The 20,008-nt window shown below is 42.9% G+C and overlaps 1 protein-coding gene across 1 annotated transcript in view; it reads left to right on the forward strand.

Annotated features, from left to right (window-relative positions):
• rad18 (RAD18 E3 ubiquitin protein ligase) overlaps positions 1 to 19,296 on the forward strand; it is a 277,150-nt gene extending 257,854 nt beyond the window's left edge. The window contains exon 13 of the mRNA XM_041192132.1: positions 18,776 to 19,296. Coding sequence (XP_041048066.1) covers positions 18,776 to 18,863 — 88 coding nt within the window. The 3' untranslated portion in view covers positions 18,864 to 19,296. The remainder of the gene's footprint in view (positions 1 to 18,775) is intronic.
• The last annotated feature ends 712 nt before the right edge of the window (positions 19,297 to 20,008 follow it).

Consider the following 20,008-nt stretch of genomic DNA (forward strand, 5'->3'; position numbering starts at 1 on the left):
TCCAACTAGGCACTTTACAGCCTTCTGGACTGAATATTGAATTCAACAACTTTAGGTCTTGAGCTCCTTCCTCCATCCCCACCCCCTTTCTGTTACTTCCCCTTCCCTTTTGTTTTTTCCAATAATTTATATAGATTTTTCTTTTCCCACCTATTTCCATTATTTTTAAATCTATACCTCTTATGCCCTGTTAGTCTTATTTCACCCCACCCCCTCTAGAGCTGTACCTTGTGTGTCCTGCCATCCATTCTTAATTAGCACATTCTCTTAGATAATATCACCACCTTCAAAACCTTTGTTATTTTGTCTGTGACATCTTTTGATTATCTGCTCCTTTCACTGCTTGCTTGTCCCAACAACCTCCCCACCCCCTTCTTAACACCCCCCCCAACCACGCCCCCTTAAACCAGCTTATATTTCACCCCTATCCTATTTCTATTTAGTTCTGTTGAAGGGTCATGAGGGCTCGAAACGTCAACTTTGCTGTTCTCTGCTGATGCTGCCAAACCTGCTGAGTTTTTCCAGGTAATTCTGTTTTTGTTTTGGATTTCCAGCATCCGCAGTTTTTTGTTTTTAGCTCACCACTGGGGCAGTTAGGGATGGGAAATAAATGCTGGCCTAGCCAGCGCCGCTCACATCCCGTACATGAATTTTTAAAAATGCTAAAAGGATCTTTCCAGCATCGAGATCCACCTAACATTTCTCCCTAGGGATTGTGTTGACCTGTTAAGACCTTATTGACCTTGTTAGTGGAGCTGCCCACCCAACCTTAAGGTTGACAGGCAGGCGAAAAGCCCAAGCAGCCTTCGCATAAAGCATGAAACCTCAGCCACAGGCGGGATGAGGTGTCATGCATGAACTCGTTTTAATAAAATTTAAGGCCATATCCCAGCTCATGCAACAGTGTCACATGAGGGGACATGTCATTGAATTTTTTTTTCTTCATTAAATTTTTATGATTTCAACTGATCTCCTGAGGCAGCACTTTTACTCAGGGACCTCCTCACCCTTACCGCCCCGCACAGGGAATGCACAGTGCTTCCGGGCGAGCGTCATGCTGGGTGGGCCTTAGTTGGCCCACTCACGTAAAATGGTGGCGCCCAGCCGACCAGGGTGCCGGTCGGATGGATGCTCCCGGCCCGCCCAACATGCAGAAAATTCTGCCCGTGGCTTCCAGTGTCCACCTCCACCTGCTCCCTGGCTGATGGATTAACTTGTTAAGTGGAGGGCAACTCACCAAGGCTTCTTCCACAGGTGTCTTCCAAACCTACAACCTCTACTGCCTTGCAGAGTAATGGCATGGTAACGCCATCACCTTCAAGTTTCCTTCCAAGTCACACACCATCCTGACTTGGAACTATATCACAGTTTCTTCATTGTTGATGGGTCAAAATCCGGGGACTCCCTTCCTCTTCATTAGGATGGAAAGTGACGTAATCCGATCTGAAACTAGGGTTCTAAATCTTAACAAAGGAAAGTACAGAGGTATGAGGCATGAGTTGGCTAAGCTAGATTGGGGCACTTCATTAAAAGGCATGATTGTGGATAGGCAATCGCTAATATTTAAGGAACGAATGTATGCATTGCAACAATTATATATTCCTTTCTGGTGCAAAAGCACAACAGGAAAAGCGGCCCAACCATGGTTAACAAAAGAAATTAAGGGTAATGTTAGATCCAAAGAGTTGTCATATTAAGTTGCTAGAAAAAGTAGCAAGCCTGAGGATTGCAAGCAGTTTAGAGTTCAGCAAAGGAGAACCAAGAGATTGATTGAGGGGAAAAATAGAGTATGAGAGTAAACTTGCAAGGTACATAAAAGTGGACTATAAAAGCTTCTATAAGTATGTAAAAAGAAAAAGATTAGTGAAGACAAATGTAGGTCCCTTACAGTCTGAAGGGGGAGAATTTATAATAGAGAACAAGGAAATGGCAGATCAATTAAACAACTATTTTAGTTCTGTTTTCACAGAGAAAGACACAAATAACTTCCCAGAAATGCTAGGGAACCAAGGCTCCAAGGAGAAGGAGGAATTGAAGGAAATTAGTATTACTAAAACAATAGTGCTGGAGAAATTAATGGGACTGAAAGCTGACAAATCCCCAGAGCCCCATAATCTACATCCCAGGACACTGAAGGAGGTGGCCATGGAAATAGTTGAGGCGTTGGTTGTCGTTGTCCAGAATTCTGTAGATTCTGGAACAATCCCGGCAGATTGGAGGGTGGCAAATGTAACCCCACTATTTAAAAAAGGAAGATGGGAGAAAACGGCGAATTACAGACCGGTTAGCCTAACATCAGTAGTAGAAGAGATACTACAGTCTATTTTAAAGAATATGGTAACAGGACACTTAGAAAATATTAACAGCATTATACAAAGGGAACATGGATTTTTTTTGTTTATTCGTTCGACAGATGTGAGTGTCGCTGGCTAGGCCAGCGTTTATTGTTCATTCCTAATTGCCCTTGAGGGCATTTAAGGGCCAACATTGCTATGGGCCTGGAATCACATATAGGCCAGACCAGGTAAAGATGGCAGATTTCCTTCCCTCAAGGACATTAGTGAAGCAGATGGGTTTTTAGAACAATAAACAATGGTTTCATGCTCATCATCAGACTCCTAATTCCAGATTTTTATTCAATTCAAATTCCACCATCTGGTGGAATTCAAACCCTGGTCCCCAGAGCATTGCCCTGGGTCTCTGGATTTCCAATCTAGTGGCAATACCACTACCCCACCGCCTCCCTAATGAAAGGAAAATCACATTTGACAAACATACTGGAGTTTTTTGAGGACGTAACTAACAGAATAGATAAGGGAGAACCAGTGGATGTGGTGTATTTGGATTTTCAGAAAGCTTTTGATGAAGTCCCACAAAAGAAGTTAGTGTGTAAAATTAAAGCATGTGGGATTGAGGGTAATATATTAGCATGGATTGAGAATTAGCAGACAGGAAACAGTGTGGGAATAAATGGGTCTTTATCAGAGTGGCAGGAGGTGACTAGTGGGGCACCTCAGGGATCAGTGCTTGGGCCCCAGCTATTCACAATATATATCAATGATTTGGATGAGGAAACCAAATGTAATATTTCCAACTTTGCTGATGAAACAAAACTAGGCGGGAATGTGAGCGATGAGGAAGATGTTAAGAGGCTCCAAGGCGATTTAGACAGGCTGAGTGAGTGGGCAAATATATGGCAGGTGCAGTATAATGTGGATAAGTGTGAAGTTATCCACTTTGGTAGGAAAAACAGAATGGCAGAGTATTACTTAAATGGTGATAGATTGGGAAATGTTGATGTATAAAGGGCCTGGGTGTCCCCATACACCAATCACTGAAAGCAAGCATGCAGGTGCAGCAAGCAGTTAAAAAGGCAAATGGTATGTTGGCCTTCATTGCGAGGAGAGTTGAGTACAGGAACAGGAGTGCCTTACTGCAGGTGTACAGGACCTTGATGAGACCACACCTGGAGTATTGCGTGCAGTTTTGGTCTCCTTACCTAAGAAAGGATATACTTTCCATAGAGGCAATCCAGTGAAGGTTCACCGGACTGATCCCTAAATTGGCAGGATTATCGCATGAGGAGAGATTGAGATGAATCGGCCTGTATTCACTGGAGTTTAGACGAATAAGAGGTGATTTCATTGAAACATATAAAATTCTGACAGGAATGAACAGACTGGATGCAGGGATGATGTTTCGTCTGACTGGGAGGGGTCTAGAACAACAGGACACAATCTCAGGATATGGGATAGACCATTTAGGACTGAGATGAGGAGAAACCTCTTCATTCAGAGGGTGGTGAACCTGTGGAATTCTCTACCATAAAGGCTGTGGAGGCCAAGTCACTGAATATATTTAAGAAGGAAATAGATAGATTTCTAGGCTCTAAAGGCATCAAGGAGTATGGGGATAGCACGGGAGTTTGGTGTTGAGATAAATCAGCCATGGTCATATTGAATGGCGGGGCAGGCTCGAAGAGCTGAATGACCTACTCCTGCTCCTATTTTCTATGTTTCAACTAGCACCGTGGGAGTACCTTCATCACATAGGACTGCAGCAGTTCAAGGAGGCAGCTCACCATGACCTTCTTAAGGGCAATTATAGATGGGCAATAAATGCTGGCCTCGCTAGTGATGCCCATTTCCCATGAACGAATAAAATAAATTAGAGGCAAAGAATGAGCAAGACCTTAATGAACATAGGGAATATTATATTTTTGGGACTTGAACTTGTACATCATAGAGGTCATTTCAATGGATGAGAAAAGTCATTACAGTAATGAAACAGCTCTTATCAAAGTGACGAATGACATTCGGTGTGACTGTAACATAGGTAAATTATCCTCCTTCATCTTTCTCAACCTTACTGTAGCCTTTGACATAGTTGATCACACTATCCTCCTCCAGTGCCTCCCCACTGTTGTTCAACTGGGTGGGACTGCTCTTGCCTGATTCCACATTGTCCAGTTATGTCCAATATATCACTTCCTGCTCCTGCCCCAATACCTCTGGTGTCTGTCCACCACCAAACCCCACCCCACCTCCTTGATGACACCCGCCCCCCCCCCCCCCCCCCCCATACACACAAAAGGATGTAGCCTAGGCCCCCTCCTGTTCTTATCTGTATCTGCATGCTGCTTGTCAGTGACGTCATTTGAAAGCACAAAAGCACAGCATTAGTTTACACTTGTATGCTGATGATCCACAGCTCTATCTCACCACCTCTTGACCCCTCCACACTTAAGTTATCAGACTGCTTATTTGACATCATGTATTATGTTTTCTCTTGCCTTGTTAGCCTTTTCCAAAAGCATTGCCACACAATTTTCCAGATTGAACTCCATTTGCCATTGTTCCAGCTGCCTGACTGATCCAAAACCTTTAAATCTGTGTTACCTAATCTTTGTAGCATCAGTAATTGGGAAACAGCTTTTCTCTGTCTACCTTATCTAAACCTGTCATAATCTTGTATATCTCAATTAATTCTTCATTCTATCTCCTTTGTTCCAAAAAAATGACTTCTCCAACGTAACCTTGTATCTAAATTCCTTCATCCCTGGAACCATTCTGGTATGCAATCTCTGATGGACCCTCATCCTTACTAAAGCACATTGACAAGACTGAAAGCAATATTTTAGCTGTGGCCTAACCAGCGTTTTATGAAGATTCAAATTGCCTTTCCTGTCTTTGTAATCAAGACTAAATCCAAGATCCCATAAGTTTTGCTAGCTACTCTCTCAATATGTTAATGCACCTTCAAAGATATATGCATACGAACCCCCAGGTCTCTGTCCCTGCACACTCTTTCAAATTGTGCCATTTAATCTGAATTGCCTCTCCCTGTCCTTTCTGCTAAAATATATCACCTTCCATCTCTCGACATTAAATTCCATTTGTCACTTGCCTGCCCATTCTGCTAGACTACCTATCTTCTGTTGCAGACTGGATTGGTATCATCCTCATTATTTGCCACACTTCCAAGTTTGGTGGTATCATATCATTTTGACATTTTACTCCATATCCCAATTTTCAAATTACATATATCAAAACAAGCATTGGTCTTAGAACTGACCCTTGGGAAAAACCATGCTCCAATCTGAAAACCAAATAAAGCCTTTATCTAGTTAAATGCATATGGTATGGTAGAAAACCACACTTGTCAAGAAAGCTCCAAGTTCCATCCATATTCTCTGCCAGATTAGTTGGGGTACATGTGGAGATAGAGGCTCTGATATTTAGAGAACAAAAATGGCCAGAGATCCTGATCTCATTATTCTTTTTTGGATTCCTTTCACACCTGACTGCCAGCCAAATTGACTGGCTGGGTGGCAGCTGAGACTTGGAACCAGTGACGGGAGGCCGCAGCCAGGAATTCTTCGCGACAGTCTCTGGCAATCGACAGGGAGGGGTGAATCAGGGGCTGTGATTGACAGAAGGAAGGCCAAAGGGTTCCTGCAGATGTTGGAAGGGTGGCACAGCTGTTCCTCCAGGCCCACTTGGGAGTGCTGGAAAGAACTCTTAGCTTATGAAGTCAGCAGCTCCTGCCTCACTTTCACTGCTGGGTTGCTCAACTCCTAGGAAACCTGTGCAGTAGCAGTGGATTTAAAATCTCAGTCCCAATTGTACAGTGAAAGGCTGATTTCAATGTGTAAATGAAGTGCCCCTACTCTCTGCTCTGTGAAACTTGGACTCCAGAAATTTGCAGCAGGTTTCATGGCTCCATTTCATACAATTAAAAGTTTAACCCCCCCCTCCCCTAACACCTACCCTAATCTCTGTGGCTTGGTTCAAATTTTGTTTGATAACACCCCTGTGAAGCATCTTGGGATGTTTTACTATCTTAAAGGTATGAAATAAATACAAGTTGTTGATTTGTGGATCTGTACCAGTAAATCCCTTACTCCTAGCAGTTGGTGGCCTCCTTATTCCTTGTACCAAAATCCACCACCTCACACTTAACCTTTATTGAAATGCTTTTGCCATTTTAATGCCCATAGGTCTCGCTGCCCCTGAGTAAGGAAAGGGGAAATCAGTGAAGAGTCCCACTCATGTCTGCTGTTCAGCAAATAGTTTTGCTGTGATGCTTCCCATCCCTGGAGATCAGGTGGCACGTTGACATTCGCTCTGCATACTCACATAGGAATGGTAGCTTCCTTGGGCACTTGAGCTCATTGTGCCCTTGGAACTAAGAACATAAGAAATAGGAGCAGGAATGGACCATTCAACCCCTCGAGCCTGCTCTGCATTCCATAAGAATATAACTGATCTGATCATGTCCTCAACTCCACTTTCCTGCCTGGCCCCCCATAACCCTTGGCTTCCTTGTCGATCAAAAATCTGCAAATCAACCTTGAATATATTCAATAACTCAGCCTCCCCTGCTTGCTGGGGAAGGGAATTCCAAACAATAATGACACTCAGAGAACAAATTCTTCTTCATCTCTGGCTTAAATGGGAGACCCCTTATTTTGAAAGTATGGTCCCTGGTTCTAGATTCCCCCAGGGGGGAGGAACATCCCCTCTGTATCTATCCTGTCAAACCCACTCAGAATCTTAATTGGTTCAATAAGATTGCCTCTCATTTTTCTAAACTCCAATGAGTATAGGCCCAACCAGCTCAACCTTTCTTCAAAAGGCAACCCTCTTATCCCAGGAATCAGCTCAGTGAACCTTCTCTGCACTGCTTCCAATCCAAGTTTGTCCTTCCTTAAGGAAGGAGACCAAAGCTGTGCACAGTACTCCAGGTACAGTCTCATCAATGCCCTGTACTAGTGGCACTGTATCAGTTGTAGCAACATTTTCCTACTTCATACTCCATCCTGCTTGCAATGAAGACCAACTTCCATTCATCTTCCTAATTACTTGCTGTGCCCGCATGCTAACTTGTTGTGATTCATATGCAAGGACAGCATTCTATAGTGTCTCCAGTTAAATAACATTTTGCTTTAATATTCTTCCTACCAAAGTGGGCAACATCACATTTTCCCACATTATACTCCATCTGCCAAATTTTTGTTCAGTCACTTAACCTATCTATTTCTCTTTGTAGATTGTGTTCTCACGACTTGATTTCTCATCTATTTTTGTGTGGTCAGCAAACTTGACTAGAATACACTCTGCCCCTTTATCCAAGTCACTAATATTTATTGTAAATAGTTGAGGCCCAGCACTGATCACTGTGGCACCCCACTAGTCACACATTGCTAACCTGCAAATGAGCCATTTATTCCAGCTTTGTCTCCTGTTAGTTAGCCAGTCTTCTATCCATGCTAATATATTACCTCCAACACCTTGAGCTGTATCTTGTGTTGTAGCCTTTTATGTGGCACCTTATCAACTGTCTTTGGGAAATCCAAATACACTACATCATCTGGTTCCCCTTTATCCACGCTGCTTATTACATCCTCAAAGAACGCTAATAAATTTGTCAAACACGAGTTCCCTTTCATAAAACCATGTTAACTCTGCTTGATTGTTTTATGATTTTCTAAATATCCTGCTACTGCTGCTTCCTTAGTAATGGATTCCAGCATTTTCCCAATGACGGACTTAAGTTAACTGACCTATAGTTTCCTGCTTTCTGTCTCCCTCCCTTTCTTGAATAGGAATGATATGCTTGCAGTTTTCCATCTGCTAGGGCCTTTCCAGAATTTAGGGAATCTTGGAAGATTATAATTAATGCATGCACTATCTGTGCATCCACTTTTTTTAAGGCCCTAGGATGTAGGTCATCAGGTCCAGTTGGCTTATTAGCCTTTAGTCACATTAGTTTTTTAATACTTTTTCTCTACTGATTGTGATTGTTTTCAGTTCCTTCCCTTTTGCCCCTTGATTTTCTACTCTTCCTGGGATGCTCTTAGTGCCTTTTATCATAAAGACAGAGCAAAATACTTGTTCAGAATCTCTGCCAATTCCTTGTTACCCACTATTAATTCCCTGGCCTCATCCTCTAAGCGACCAGCGTTTAATTAGTTAACTTCTTCCTTTTTACACCCATTTTTACTCTCATTGTAAACAAGTTTCTCCCTCTTAATTATTTTTTTAGTTAACCTTTGCTGGTTTCTAAAATTTTCCCAATCTTCTAGCCTACCAGTAGTTTTTGCAGCACTGTATGTCTTTTTCAATTTGATACCATCATTAACTTCCCTAGTTAGACACGGCTGGTTCATCCTTCTCATAAGAGTCTTTCTTTCAACAAAGGTATCTTCCATTGACAGAGTTATAAAAGAATTATGAAATAGCTCATTAAATGTCTGTCACTGCTTATCTACCTTCTTACCTTTTAACTGATCTTCCCAGTCCACTTTAGCCAACTCAATAATTGCATTTACATAGGTTTCAGACACTAGTTTCAGAGCCAGGTTTCTCACCCTCAAACTGAAGGTGAAATTCCATCATGTTTTGGCCATTTTTGTCTAGAGGATCCTTTACTATGAGATAATTAATTAATCTTGTGTCATTACGCATTACCAATCTAAAATAGCCTTTTCTCTGATTGGTTCCACAAGTACTGTTCTAAGAAACTGTCCTGAATATACTCTCAGAATTTGTCAAGGCCACATTTGCCAATTTGATTTGCCCAGTTTATATGAAGGTTAAAATCTCCTGTAATTATTGTAGTTCCATGCTTACAAACCCCCATTATTTCATGATTTCGACGCTGTTTTACAGCGTAGCTACTGTTAGGAGGCCTATAATCTACTCCCAGCAGTGACTTCTTTCCCATGCTACTTCTTATCTCCTCCAAAACTGAATCTGCATCTTGATCTTCTGACTCAAGATCATCTCTCACTACTCATCCTTTATTAACAGAGCTATCCCACCTCCTTTTCTTTTCTTCTTATCCTTTTGAAATGTCAGATACCCTTGAATACTCAGTTCCCAGCCTTGGTCACCTTGTAACCAAGTCTCTGGAATAACTAGCATATCATCCCTTTTATTTCTATTTGTGCCATCAATTCATCTACCTTGTTACAAATGCTGTGTGCATTCAGATAAAGAACCTCTAATTTTGCCTTTTTATCATTTTCCCTTCTCTGACCTTGCAGGTGCATTCTTGTATGCTCTGTCCCTTCTATCACACTCTCGTTAATCATTACTTGTTTCAGCACCCTGCACCATTGGCTTGTCCTTTTCCTTCAATCTTCTAAATTCTACCCCCACCCTCCACTATTTAGCTTAAAGACAATCTCCAATCCGTAGGCCTAGTTATTCGATTCACTTCGACACTAACCCCCGCACAGTTCAGGAAAAGACCAGCCCAATGACACAGCTCCCTCTCCCCAGTACTGGTGCCAGCTCCCCATGAATTGAAACCCATTTCTCCCACACCAGTCTTTGAGCCACACATTCATTTTTTTGATCTCATTTATTCTGCCAGTTTGCCCTTGGCTCAGGCATATAGTAAGCACCATTTGGCCTGTCGGAATTCATCCATCTAGGAGATTAATCCTCTCCAAATGTAATGTTTGGTTTTAGTGATTAGTGTCCTTGCCATATGCATTGCCATATTATATTTGTGTGCCTGTATTTGTTTGACGATCATTAAGGTTTGATGAAATTAATTAGATTTAACTCAAGTTATAGGGTGGAATTGCTCCAGGTTTGCACAAAGACTGATAGCAGACAGGATAAAAGTCATTTTACCCGCCGGCTGCAATGGTGCTGTATCATCCCATTCCCATCTCATTAATTATGCAACCACAGGAAACAAGCCTCCGATTTGCCCGCCATGCCATTACCTCACTGCTTCCTTATGCAGGGTGCCATTTTTAAACTGCAGCCACTCGCACACTTCTCAATGCCTTCAGCCCAGGACTGCTTCATTGAAGACATGGCCCGAGAAGCCACGAAGAGTGCAGTCCCCCGATTCAGTAACGTATCCCTGGGACACCTTCTGGATGCCGTGAAGGCCCGCCGCAATGTCCTCTTCCCCTGCTCTGGCTGCAGGAGGCCTATCAGTGTCAGGCTTGGGAGGTGGTCAATGCCAATGCTGCACCCAAGAGGTTGGCATCCAATGCAGAAAACATATCAATGATCTCATCCATGCAGCCAGAGTAAGGCAACCATCTCATCACTCTAAATTCTCACACTCACAAGGCCATCACACATTCATTGGCATCTCACTCGGTGTCAACTCAAAGGACATCAGCACCCACTCTCTCTCACACCCCCTCACATCTCCTCTGGAGACTGCCTCCTCACCCATCACCATCTTGAGGCCACTTACACAGATCCCCCACACACACACCCTAGGATACCCACCTTCCCCAGTACCTTCTCCTTCGCCCTGCAGCCACTTCCTTTGCCTGAGGCCACTTCTCCCCCTTTCCCAAGCAAGCCCTAGCTCTGCAGCCGTTGAAAAGCTACCCCCATTTACGGCTGGCCTGGTAGGTAGAGACCTACCCATGTACCCCCCCTAAAAGTGATGTGGTGCTGTCTGTGAAGCCTGACGCTGATGACCGCGAGTGCTGCCCAAAACAAGGCAGGCAAACAAACCTCGAAGTCCCGAGTGAAGTGCAGCTCGCCAGGTGTACGTCGCTTATGTACAGTTGTGAAACACATCGGCATGCAATTACACCAACAGGGGGGATGATCCAACGGGGAGGGTGATTCCAGTGAGCAGGGTTCATAATGAGATGCTAAATATTGAAATTAGGTTCCTGGTGTGCGGCAGCGGGAAACACAGCCTGTTATTGACGGGTGAAGTGGATAATTGCAAACAGGTTTCACAGTGGCGTGAAACCAAGTTTTGGCCTTCTTGCCACATTGTTCCCCCCCCCCTGCCCGCGATGACGCCCTCTGCCAGCAGGACCAGAAAATTCCAGCCATAGTATATTGTTTTAGGGCAAGCATTTTCACAACTTACTTTGTGACCAAGTTTTGAAATTCAATTCCTGTTTTGAAACTATGGATAATAATTAGCAATCTGGTGCCTCTAAACTGTTTGTGATATTATGGAACAGGTTTCAAGTCACAAACATGGTATTTGCAAAGTAAGTACTTCTACCTGAAGCTTTAAATCTCTTTTTCAGACTTGAAAATTTTCTGATGGGTAAGAGAATACTTCTCAAGCTCCTGGGGACCATCTGAGTCCTCATGTTTGGCCTCTCCCCAGCCATCTGCGTTACCAAGTCCTGATCCTCTGCCTTTTCCATTCTATCTAAATTATCAAGTCGTGATCTGCGTCTCCTACCTATTAGCTACTACCTGAATTCCCCACTGAGCCCTGTCAGCTGTGGTTGGCAGATGCTGACAGGAGGTTATAGTTATACACTGGTTATTGTTGAAAAGAGAGACATGTTGCAGAAGCTTTTCGTTTTGCGCTCATCAGCACAAATTCAAGAATGCAAGATTTCAACATTGCTTAAGGTTTTGCCACGGAGAAATCAATCAGAGTCGACTTGTCAACCAATCAGCACCCTTTTCTCCTGTGGTATAAATTGTCGTGATCGTTTGACATTTAGCATTCTTGCATTTGCCTGATGAGTGCAAGACAAAAAGCTTCGGCAACATGTCTCTCTTTTCAACAGTATTCAAGTTCTATACTGCCAAGTACTGTTTATACACTGGTATCACAGTAATAAATCAAAGGACCTCAGCTTGAGTGCACATGAGCTGATTGAATCCATGAACTGGTGACTATTCAGTTAAAGTGATCAAGTGCTGACCTGTAAATCAATAATGTTGACTGGAAAAACTCTACAACTCCGTGTTGCAGATGTTTATCACTTTGAATGAATAAACATTTCCTGATGATTTACTTTTCATTAATTCCTTTTATTGTGCTGTGGTGTTCATTCCTGCCTTACTTTAAATTATCTTCTCTGTAGTTAAAAGTTTTACATGTTGCATGTTTGGTGTTTCTATAGCACCTGTAGGTAGTGGGAAAGAATTGGACATGGGTAACATGAATTTCAATACAGAATATTCTGATTAGTTTTCAATTTGCAATCCATGGAGCAACATATCAAAGAACTCTTAAATGCATAGGGCAGAATAATACGCTTCCAAAGCTGGAACTTCTCACATCTGGAGATGTATTATCGGGCGTGATGACAACGGGCAACATACCCGGCGTCATGATACCTGTTTTGTATAATATCGCAGGTCAGTGGGTTTAACAGTCTTCGCCCGCGTTATGTAAATGTCAATTAATAGTGCATTTAAGGTCGTTAATGACCCAATTGATTACCATAATATGGTGTGAATGCTATAATACGTCTTTAGAGTCAGATTCACGCCATGTGTGGTTCCCGTTTTTTTAAGAGGCAGCTTGTTAGGGTGAGTTTAAAAGCTACAGTTCAGCCCTGAGTCTCAGCTTAGCAGTTAGTAGATCTGCGAGTGCTTATTTGAATGAGTAGACCATCCCTTTTAAAATCATATGAATTAGAAGCCTTTTCTCGGCTGCTGAGTGCGATATTTTGTTCCTGACCATTACCCAGTGAGGGAGTATTATGGTCTCGGTTCTCCTGAAAAGATGTGTATTAAGTATGTGCCAGTCCGGAGGCTATGCACGTGCGTCATATGCTCATCCTACAAATCACCCGCCCTAAAGCTAGACTATTGCTACAAATGCACAATGGCATAGTATAGGACAGCTCTGTCCTTGTGGAATTATGCTGCCTTTGAGGAGCAGCAACACTCAATTACTTCCTGTGATCACAAGTGAGACCTGCAACACACTGGACCAAGATTGCTCATACTCAGGCCATACTCACTCTGTCCGACCTCATTAGGTCATTGAGCCTTTGATGGCGCTGGGATCAGGTCCTTTTGACAACACTCACACTGTTGACCACCACCTCCCATGCAGGACATATCCAGCTCGGCTTCCTCCTCCTGCCAGGTGTCGAATAAGCTGCTCACATCGCTCTGATACTGCACTCAGGAGGGCTCTGAGTGAGTCCTCACTGAATCTAGGAGCTGGTTTGGCCCCTCTACTCCGCCTCTCCTCTCTCCCCAATGGCATAGACATTTATGTATGTAAGTATGTAATAAATGTATAACTCCTCCATGCCAAGAAGTGGGAGACTTGCTGATGTTTAAAAAGAATGCCACCTATGAAGAGTGACAAGGTTTGCAGAGAATAACTAAAAATTAAATGCTCTTACCTTGCAAGTCTTCTACTTCCACAATGATTCTGCAAGATTATTCAACTGCTGGGTCTCCTAACACTGTCTCGTGCCAGGGGACCCTTTAAAGTGCTAGATGTGACCATGTTCCAAGACACGGCCTACAACCTCGGAGACCTGATATCCTGCCCTCCAGCACTCGTTGGGCGGGATGAAGGCCTCTAACCTGCTCTTGCCATTAATTGCCAGCAATTTGCACATTATCGGACATGTTCTGATGGCGGAACCCGAAAGTCAGAATGCCACTCAGGATGCAGAGCCCACCCTCGGCATGCCACTGTTTTATTCAGCTCATACAGTCTGCTTCACTATATCTCACAAATTCACATCCATGATTGAAAGGAACCAACAAAAAATACCTCAATTATTATGTGTCCACCATGAACCCCAACCTTACCCATCTTTATCATCCTCAGACCTGCAGTTTCTCCAAACACTTGCTACTCCATGTTCAGCTGTAGAAGGGAGGCCCATATGCAGGCTTCCTGTATGTTAGACCATGACTCTTGCTTAAAACTGGTTTCCTAGCCTACCCCCATCGCCTCCCACTTGTTTGCCTGTATTACATTGTTGGAGGTGTGCCATCTTTCAAATGACATGTTAAGCAGAGGCCCTATCTACTCTTAGGTGGGCGTAGAAGTATCCCATGACACTATTTTGAAGAGCTGGGGTGTTCTCCCAGTGTCCAGGCCAATATTTATCCCTGAACCAACCTTATTAAGAACAGAAACAAAAATAAAAATAGCTGGAAAAACTCAGCAGGTCTGACAGCATCTGTGGAGAGGAATACAGTTAACTTTCAAGTCCGTTAACTGTATTCCTCTCCGCAGATGCTGTCAGACCTGCTGAGTTTTTCCAGCTATTTTTATTTTTGTTTCAGATTTCCAGTATCTGCAGTATTTTGTTTTTATCTTATTAAAAACAGATTGTTTGGTCATTATCTCGTTGCTGTTTATCCGGCTGCTTGCATCTTGCCATGAGAATCCAGCTACTTCAGTTCAGGTTGTGTAAATGTTGTCAATCATAAGTCCAAAACTGTAGGGGCTTCTTGGGCCCTTTTGTTTTTTGCAGAACAAAATGGTTCTACCAACCCAACTGCTCGGAATGATGATTTATGTCAGTAGCATTCAGACCTGAAACATCTAACATTGTTCTGCTATGATTTAAATAAGCCATGAAGCAGTTGAAGTGATTGATTTCAGACACCATTCCTAGCAGAAAGCATCCCACCCCACCAATCAATGCCAGCACATAGAAGGAGATTCAACATTGTAACACGTTCATCAGATTGTTGATGGTACATTTCCATTACTCAGGATCCTGAGGTCATTTGTAATGTTTGAGTCTTCCATTGGGTATTCTATTGGGTACAACAATGTAGAATTGCACCCCCCAGGTGATGAATGGGGGTGCCCTTCCTGAAGAAATTTGGGTACTGCATGGAATAAAATACAATGAACCAGCCCAGATCTAGATAAGGGAAAGCTCATACTAGGACAATAGAGCCTCCTCATGCAAATCTGCCTGAGAAGAACACCTCTAATTTCAAATACAGATTTAGGTGGACCTTTGATAAGTAACCATCAACTTGGCTGGGAAATCATTTTCCTAATAAGTCATTTCTTCCAAAGTCAATTGCAAAAATCAATTTAAAAGTTTAACTTGCAGAAGTCATAACTTTAAAAAAATGGACCATGGAGAACACCATGACTTTAAGCAGGGCAAATTTTGGATTTGTCACCAGGCCTATTTATTTAAGGCTTCTGGTTTTGTGATGCCAACCAAATCATCAGGGCTGATATCATTTTGCAATAGCATTTGCATTAATGTTGTGCCTTAACACATGAGATTGCCTTGAAGGGCTTCATTCACTGCATTACTTTGAAGTTCAAAGGCTCTTACTGTAGGGAATAGTGTAGCCATCTGGACCAATAAATAACCCAGGCCAATGAGGTGAATGACTAGTTAAAGTGTTTTTGGTGCTGGTGGAGGGAAACAAAGATGGATCTTATTCAGGACATTATCTACTCTTAAATTAGTGCAATAGAGCACCAACCAAGGCAGGCAGACAGGACTTGCCTTCATCTGTAAAATGACACCAACAATGATGTAGCACTCACTAAGTCCTGCTGCACTGGAGTGCTAGCCTCGCTAGTTAGTTATGAGGTGAGGGTCAAATCCATAACCCTCATATATAGAGGCCAAGTATGTTACAAACTGAACCAAACCAATTTCAGCAGCCTGTAGTGCCATTGTTGCTTGTGTCAGTGGGATGGTGACCTTACCAAAGTGGTGGTCTTGCAGACTTGGAATGTTCCTTGCGACACCTGGAGCTGATCCAGTCAACTGCAGATACAGTAAGCTGCATGCTACCCTGCATGTGTCATGAGCCAGCCACTGAGCTGCATGTATGTTACTTGGAGCAGTCCATAAGGCACATTCATGTGACATGGCGTGGCCTGCATGCCTGACACATTCCAGTTCTCAATCTGCATGTAGCTTGCACATTCCACCTTAAGCTGCTACCTCCATTAGGTTTTAATTATGGTACATTTATGAAATTACCCATTCGAGTCCTGAGCACATCATAATGACATAGGGAGGTGATGGCAAGTGTGCCTTGCAGAACATCTGTTGTAATCCACATTATTAATGACAGTGGCCTAGATCTTATGGTCAGCGGCAATGTTAGGCATGTTGCCACTGCCCACGAAGATTTTTCCAACGCAATGCTACTGCCCATTTCTCCCAATCTGGGATCTTCCGAACCCAGCTGACAGTGAAATGGCCAGCACAGCGTTGGCTGTCTAAGTCCAGCGAATGCTTCAGAGTCAGGCAAAGAAGAGGACTACATTCCCTTTTTATTCTTCAGGTAGTTTTTTAAAGGACCAGTTCTAATTGAATGAGTGTGAGTTAATGAATAGGTGACTGAGTGAATAGTTAGGTGGGTGAATGAGTAGTCGATTGATCGGGCGGTAAATGGGTGGTCAGGAGGTTTGTCAGATGGAGTGATAGTCGGGTTTGGTTGGGGGGTTGGTGTAGTTGGGTGGGGGTGCTACTTGGATCTGGTTGCAGGAAGTAGTCAGGTAGTAGTTGAGTCAAGGGGCAATCTGGTGGTCAGCAGGGTAGTCAGGTCAGGTGATCAGTGGGATAATCGGGTCTGATTGGTGGGGGTGATTGGAATTGGAAGTGGGGAGGGGGTCAGTTTTTTCCTGGGTAAGGGGGTTCGGTTAGCTCAGTTGGCTGGATGGCTGGTTTGTGATGCAGAGTGACGCCAGCAGTGCAGTTTCAATTCCTGTATCAGCTGAGGCCTTCTCAACCTCGCCCCTTGCCTGACGTGTGGTGACTCTCAGGTTAAACTCGCCACCAGTCATCTCTCTCTAATGAGAGAGCAACCTATGGTCCTCTGGGACTACAGCGACTTTCTTTCAAGTACCCAGTTAAGTCGCACATGTCTAGCCTAAGTCTCCACTCTAAGCTCAGGGTCGGACACTTTCGCAGAGAGTCCTAGGCAGTAAGGAATCAGTCCATTGGAAGTTTAAACTTCCTGGGCAATTGCCACGTATGTGCGCACATCAGGATTTTCACAGGACCCTGACGTGCATCTTCTGTCGTATGTCTGGTCTCCGAAAATCCGGAGACCAAAATATTTTGGCCAATATCTCTAAAGTAGAGCCCAATCTATTTTAAGAGATTTTTTTTTTAGCCCTTGCTGAATATAAGTCATGTTTTGCTGAAACATTGTAAATATTCAGTGGGAAAAGAGAGGCAATAAGCCAAGCAGGCTTTGGGTAGCCTTCTAGTCTACACTTTAAATAGAAAGGAGCAGAGGTGACAAATCCATTGACTATTGCCTGTTGAATAATCCACATCAATCTTGTACTTGCTCCTTTGGTAAAATGTTCCTTCAAACTTTGTTATCCCGTCCTGAAGTTTCTGCGATAATTCCAAACACACATTAAATTCCATTCTGTGTTGAACACCAAAATAAAAGCAAAATACTTCACATGCTGGAAATCTGAAATAAAAACAGAAAGTGCTGGAAATATTCAGGTCTGGCAGCATCTGTGGGAAGAGAAACTGGGTTAACATTTTGAGTCAGATATGACTCTTCTTCAGAAGGGTCTTGTTCTGATGAGTCATATTCAACTCAAAACATTAACTCTGCTCCTCTCTCCACAGATGTTGCCAGTCCTGCTGAGTATTTCCAGCACTTTCTGTTTTTGTTCTGTCGAGTTTGATTGATGTATAATCTATTTCTACTTGCAGTACTGCAGCTTACTGGGGGAACCTTTTTTAATTAATAAGAGATTCTCATTACTAATTATTTCTGTTTGATTATTTTATTCATGAGAAATCTGTATGAAGTTGAATTTTTTTTTCCTTTCACATAACAATTTGGGGAAGGAAGGTAGGTAAGAAGACAGGCAGATCCTGTATCAGTGACATTTTTCTGCTTCCTCATGCCATCTCCCCCAATACAACTTATTATTATTCCTCCCACCTCCATTCCTGAAGCATTGGCCACTTGTTAATGATCCAAAGGCTTTGGGCACTCCATTATAATGACTTTTTTTCTCATCTGTGAACCTACACTGGAGGTATTAATGGTCTGTTTGACCATGGAGTGCAACATAGCCATATTCAATCCTGTTGTCACCTGATGTTCATTGGTAAATTTCAACAGGAGAGATTGGATATTGATCAGGAGCAGGGACTTTGATCAGTTATTTCCTCCCCTTAGTCCTGAAGCTAATTGTGACAGCCCTACCCTATCTGAGATCAGCTAACTCAGCACAGACCAGATGTCAAACTTTGGAACTTTCTAGTCTGTGTGCCTCAGCAGCTGAATAGCTAAATTCATTAATCTGCCAGGGGAGCCCTATGAGTGCCATTCTCTTGAGTTTCTAGCAAGGGGGTGCATGAGAGGACTCCTGGTGCTGACTCTCCATCTGACTTAATGGGAGCACCCGGCCTTTACTTGGACCCCCCCAGCATTGGACCACCTTCCTTCTGAAGTGAGAAATTTTGAGTTCTTTCAGTGCTTGTGGATCAATAGCCAAATAGTTTGCTTGTTACTAGGCCAAACAAATACCTGCTTTTAATTTGATTTTCCTTTGCATGTTACTTCTCTTGCAGGGAATTGTCAAATGTGAAGACTCAGAAAAGGAAAATGAGAGGAGAGCCCAGGAAAAGGAGTTCAGAAAACAAACGGACAAGGAAGTGAACATTCCAACATAAAAACAGGACATGAGCTTCCAATAAGACTCCCAATTACTTACAAAACAATATGTATTTTTAACCAGAATATGCTCAATATTCCACAATAGAGAATTAGCACCTAGGACTGAGCATTCATATAATTAATCTCCAGAATTGATTTTGAATGATTGAAAAAAGGTGAGGAATTTGCTTAGAATGTTATATGCCAGACTGTTTCATTGAAGGCTGAGCAACTGCAATTTGCCTTCAATTTTAAAGGCAAGTTCCTAGATATGTGCAAATAGATGAAACACAACTCGCTTGACTGGAATCGGAGCTGAAATATTAACTACCTCAGTATGCAGGGAATATTTCAGTGAAGACATTGCCAACAATAATGTACATAACTAACTGGCCATTTTTTGTTTCCAGCTGCTCATTACCTATTGATACATATAAGGCACAGAATTCTCACATAGCTACATTGTGGGTATGAACCCATGTCTTTAACAGTTCCTTTTGCACAGCCTTTTTAGAACTACAGTGCACTGTCACTGCCTCTGTCCCTTTTCTCTCTTTTTTTTCTCTTTCATCTTGCACTGTAACAAGACCATTCCTGGAGTTCAAGTAATAACGTCCTTAAAGTGGAATTGCTGGTCCATTCTATGCAAGAATGTTTTAGAAGTGCATAGCACCCCTGAAACTATCATAAGGCATTGTAAGAGAGCCAAATGAATCAGCCAATGCTGGTACAATGAACTCCTTTAGCAGTGAATCAGAAATGCCTGCTATGCATTTGACCTATGAACCTCCCAAATCTGTACTAGTACATGGTTTGTCTCAACAGGCAACTGTGAAGGATTATGTATATATGAGAGATTTGATAATTATTAACTCTGTGTGTGTGTCTGTGTGTTATAGCCCAGTAGGATTACAGGGTAATTCAGCCATTGAATGTTTTATGTGCATATTCAACTTCATATGCTGAGGTGCGGTAATGGTAGAAATAGTGCAGTTGACATCCTCACCCCTCAATTAAGGAGGGTCGAAATCAGTTGGGTTTGCCTTTTCTGGTTGCAGAGTGCACTTATTGTGGGTAATGGGCAAGGAGGTGTTTCAGATTCGACCAAGTTGTCTCCTCGTGTCCCCGCTCCACCGCCCGTGCCTCCG

The sequence above is a fragment of the Carcharodon carcharias genome, chromosome 7, assembly GCF_017639515.1.
Source record: "Carcharodon carcharias isolate sCarCar2 chromosome 7, sCarCar2.pri, whole genome shotgun sequence".
Classification (NCBI taxonomy): Eukaryota; Metazoa; Chordata; class Chondrichthyes; order Lamniformes; family Lamnidae; genus Carcharodon; species Carcharodon carcharias.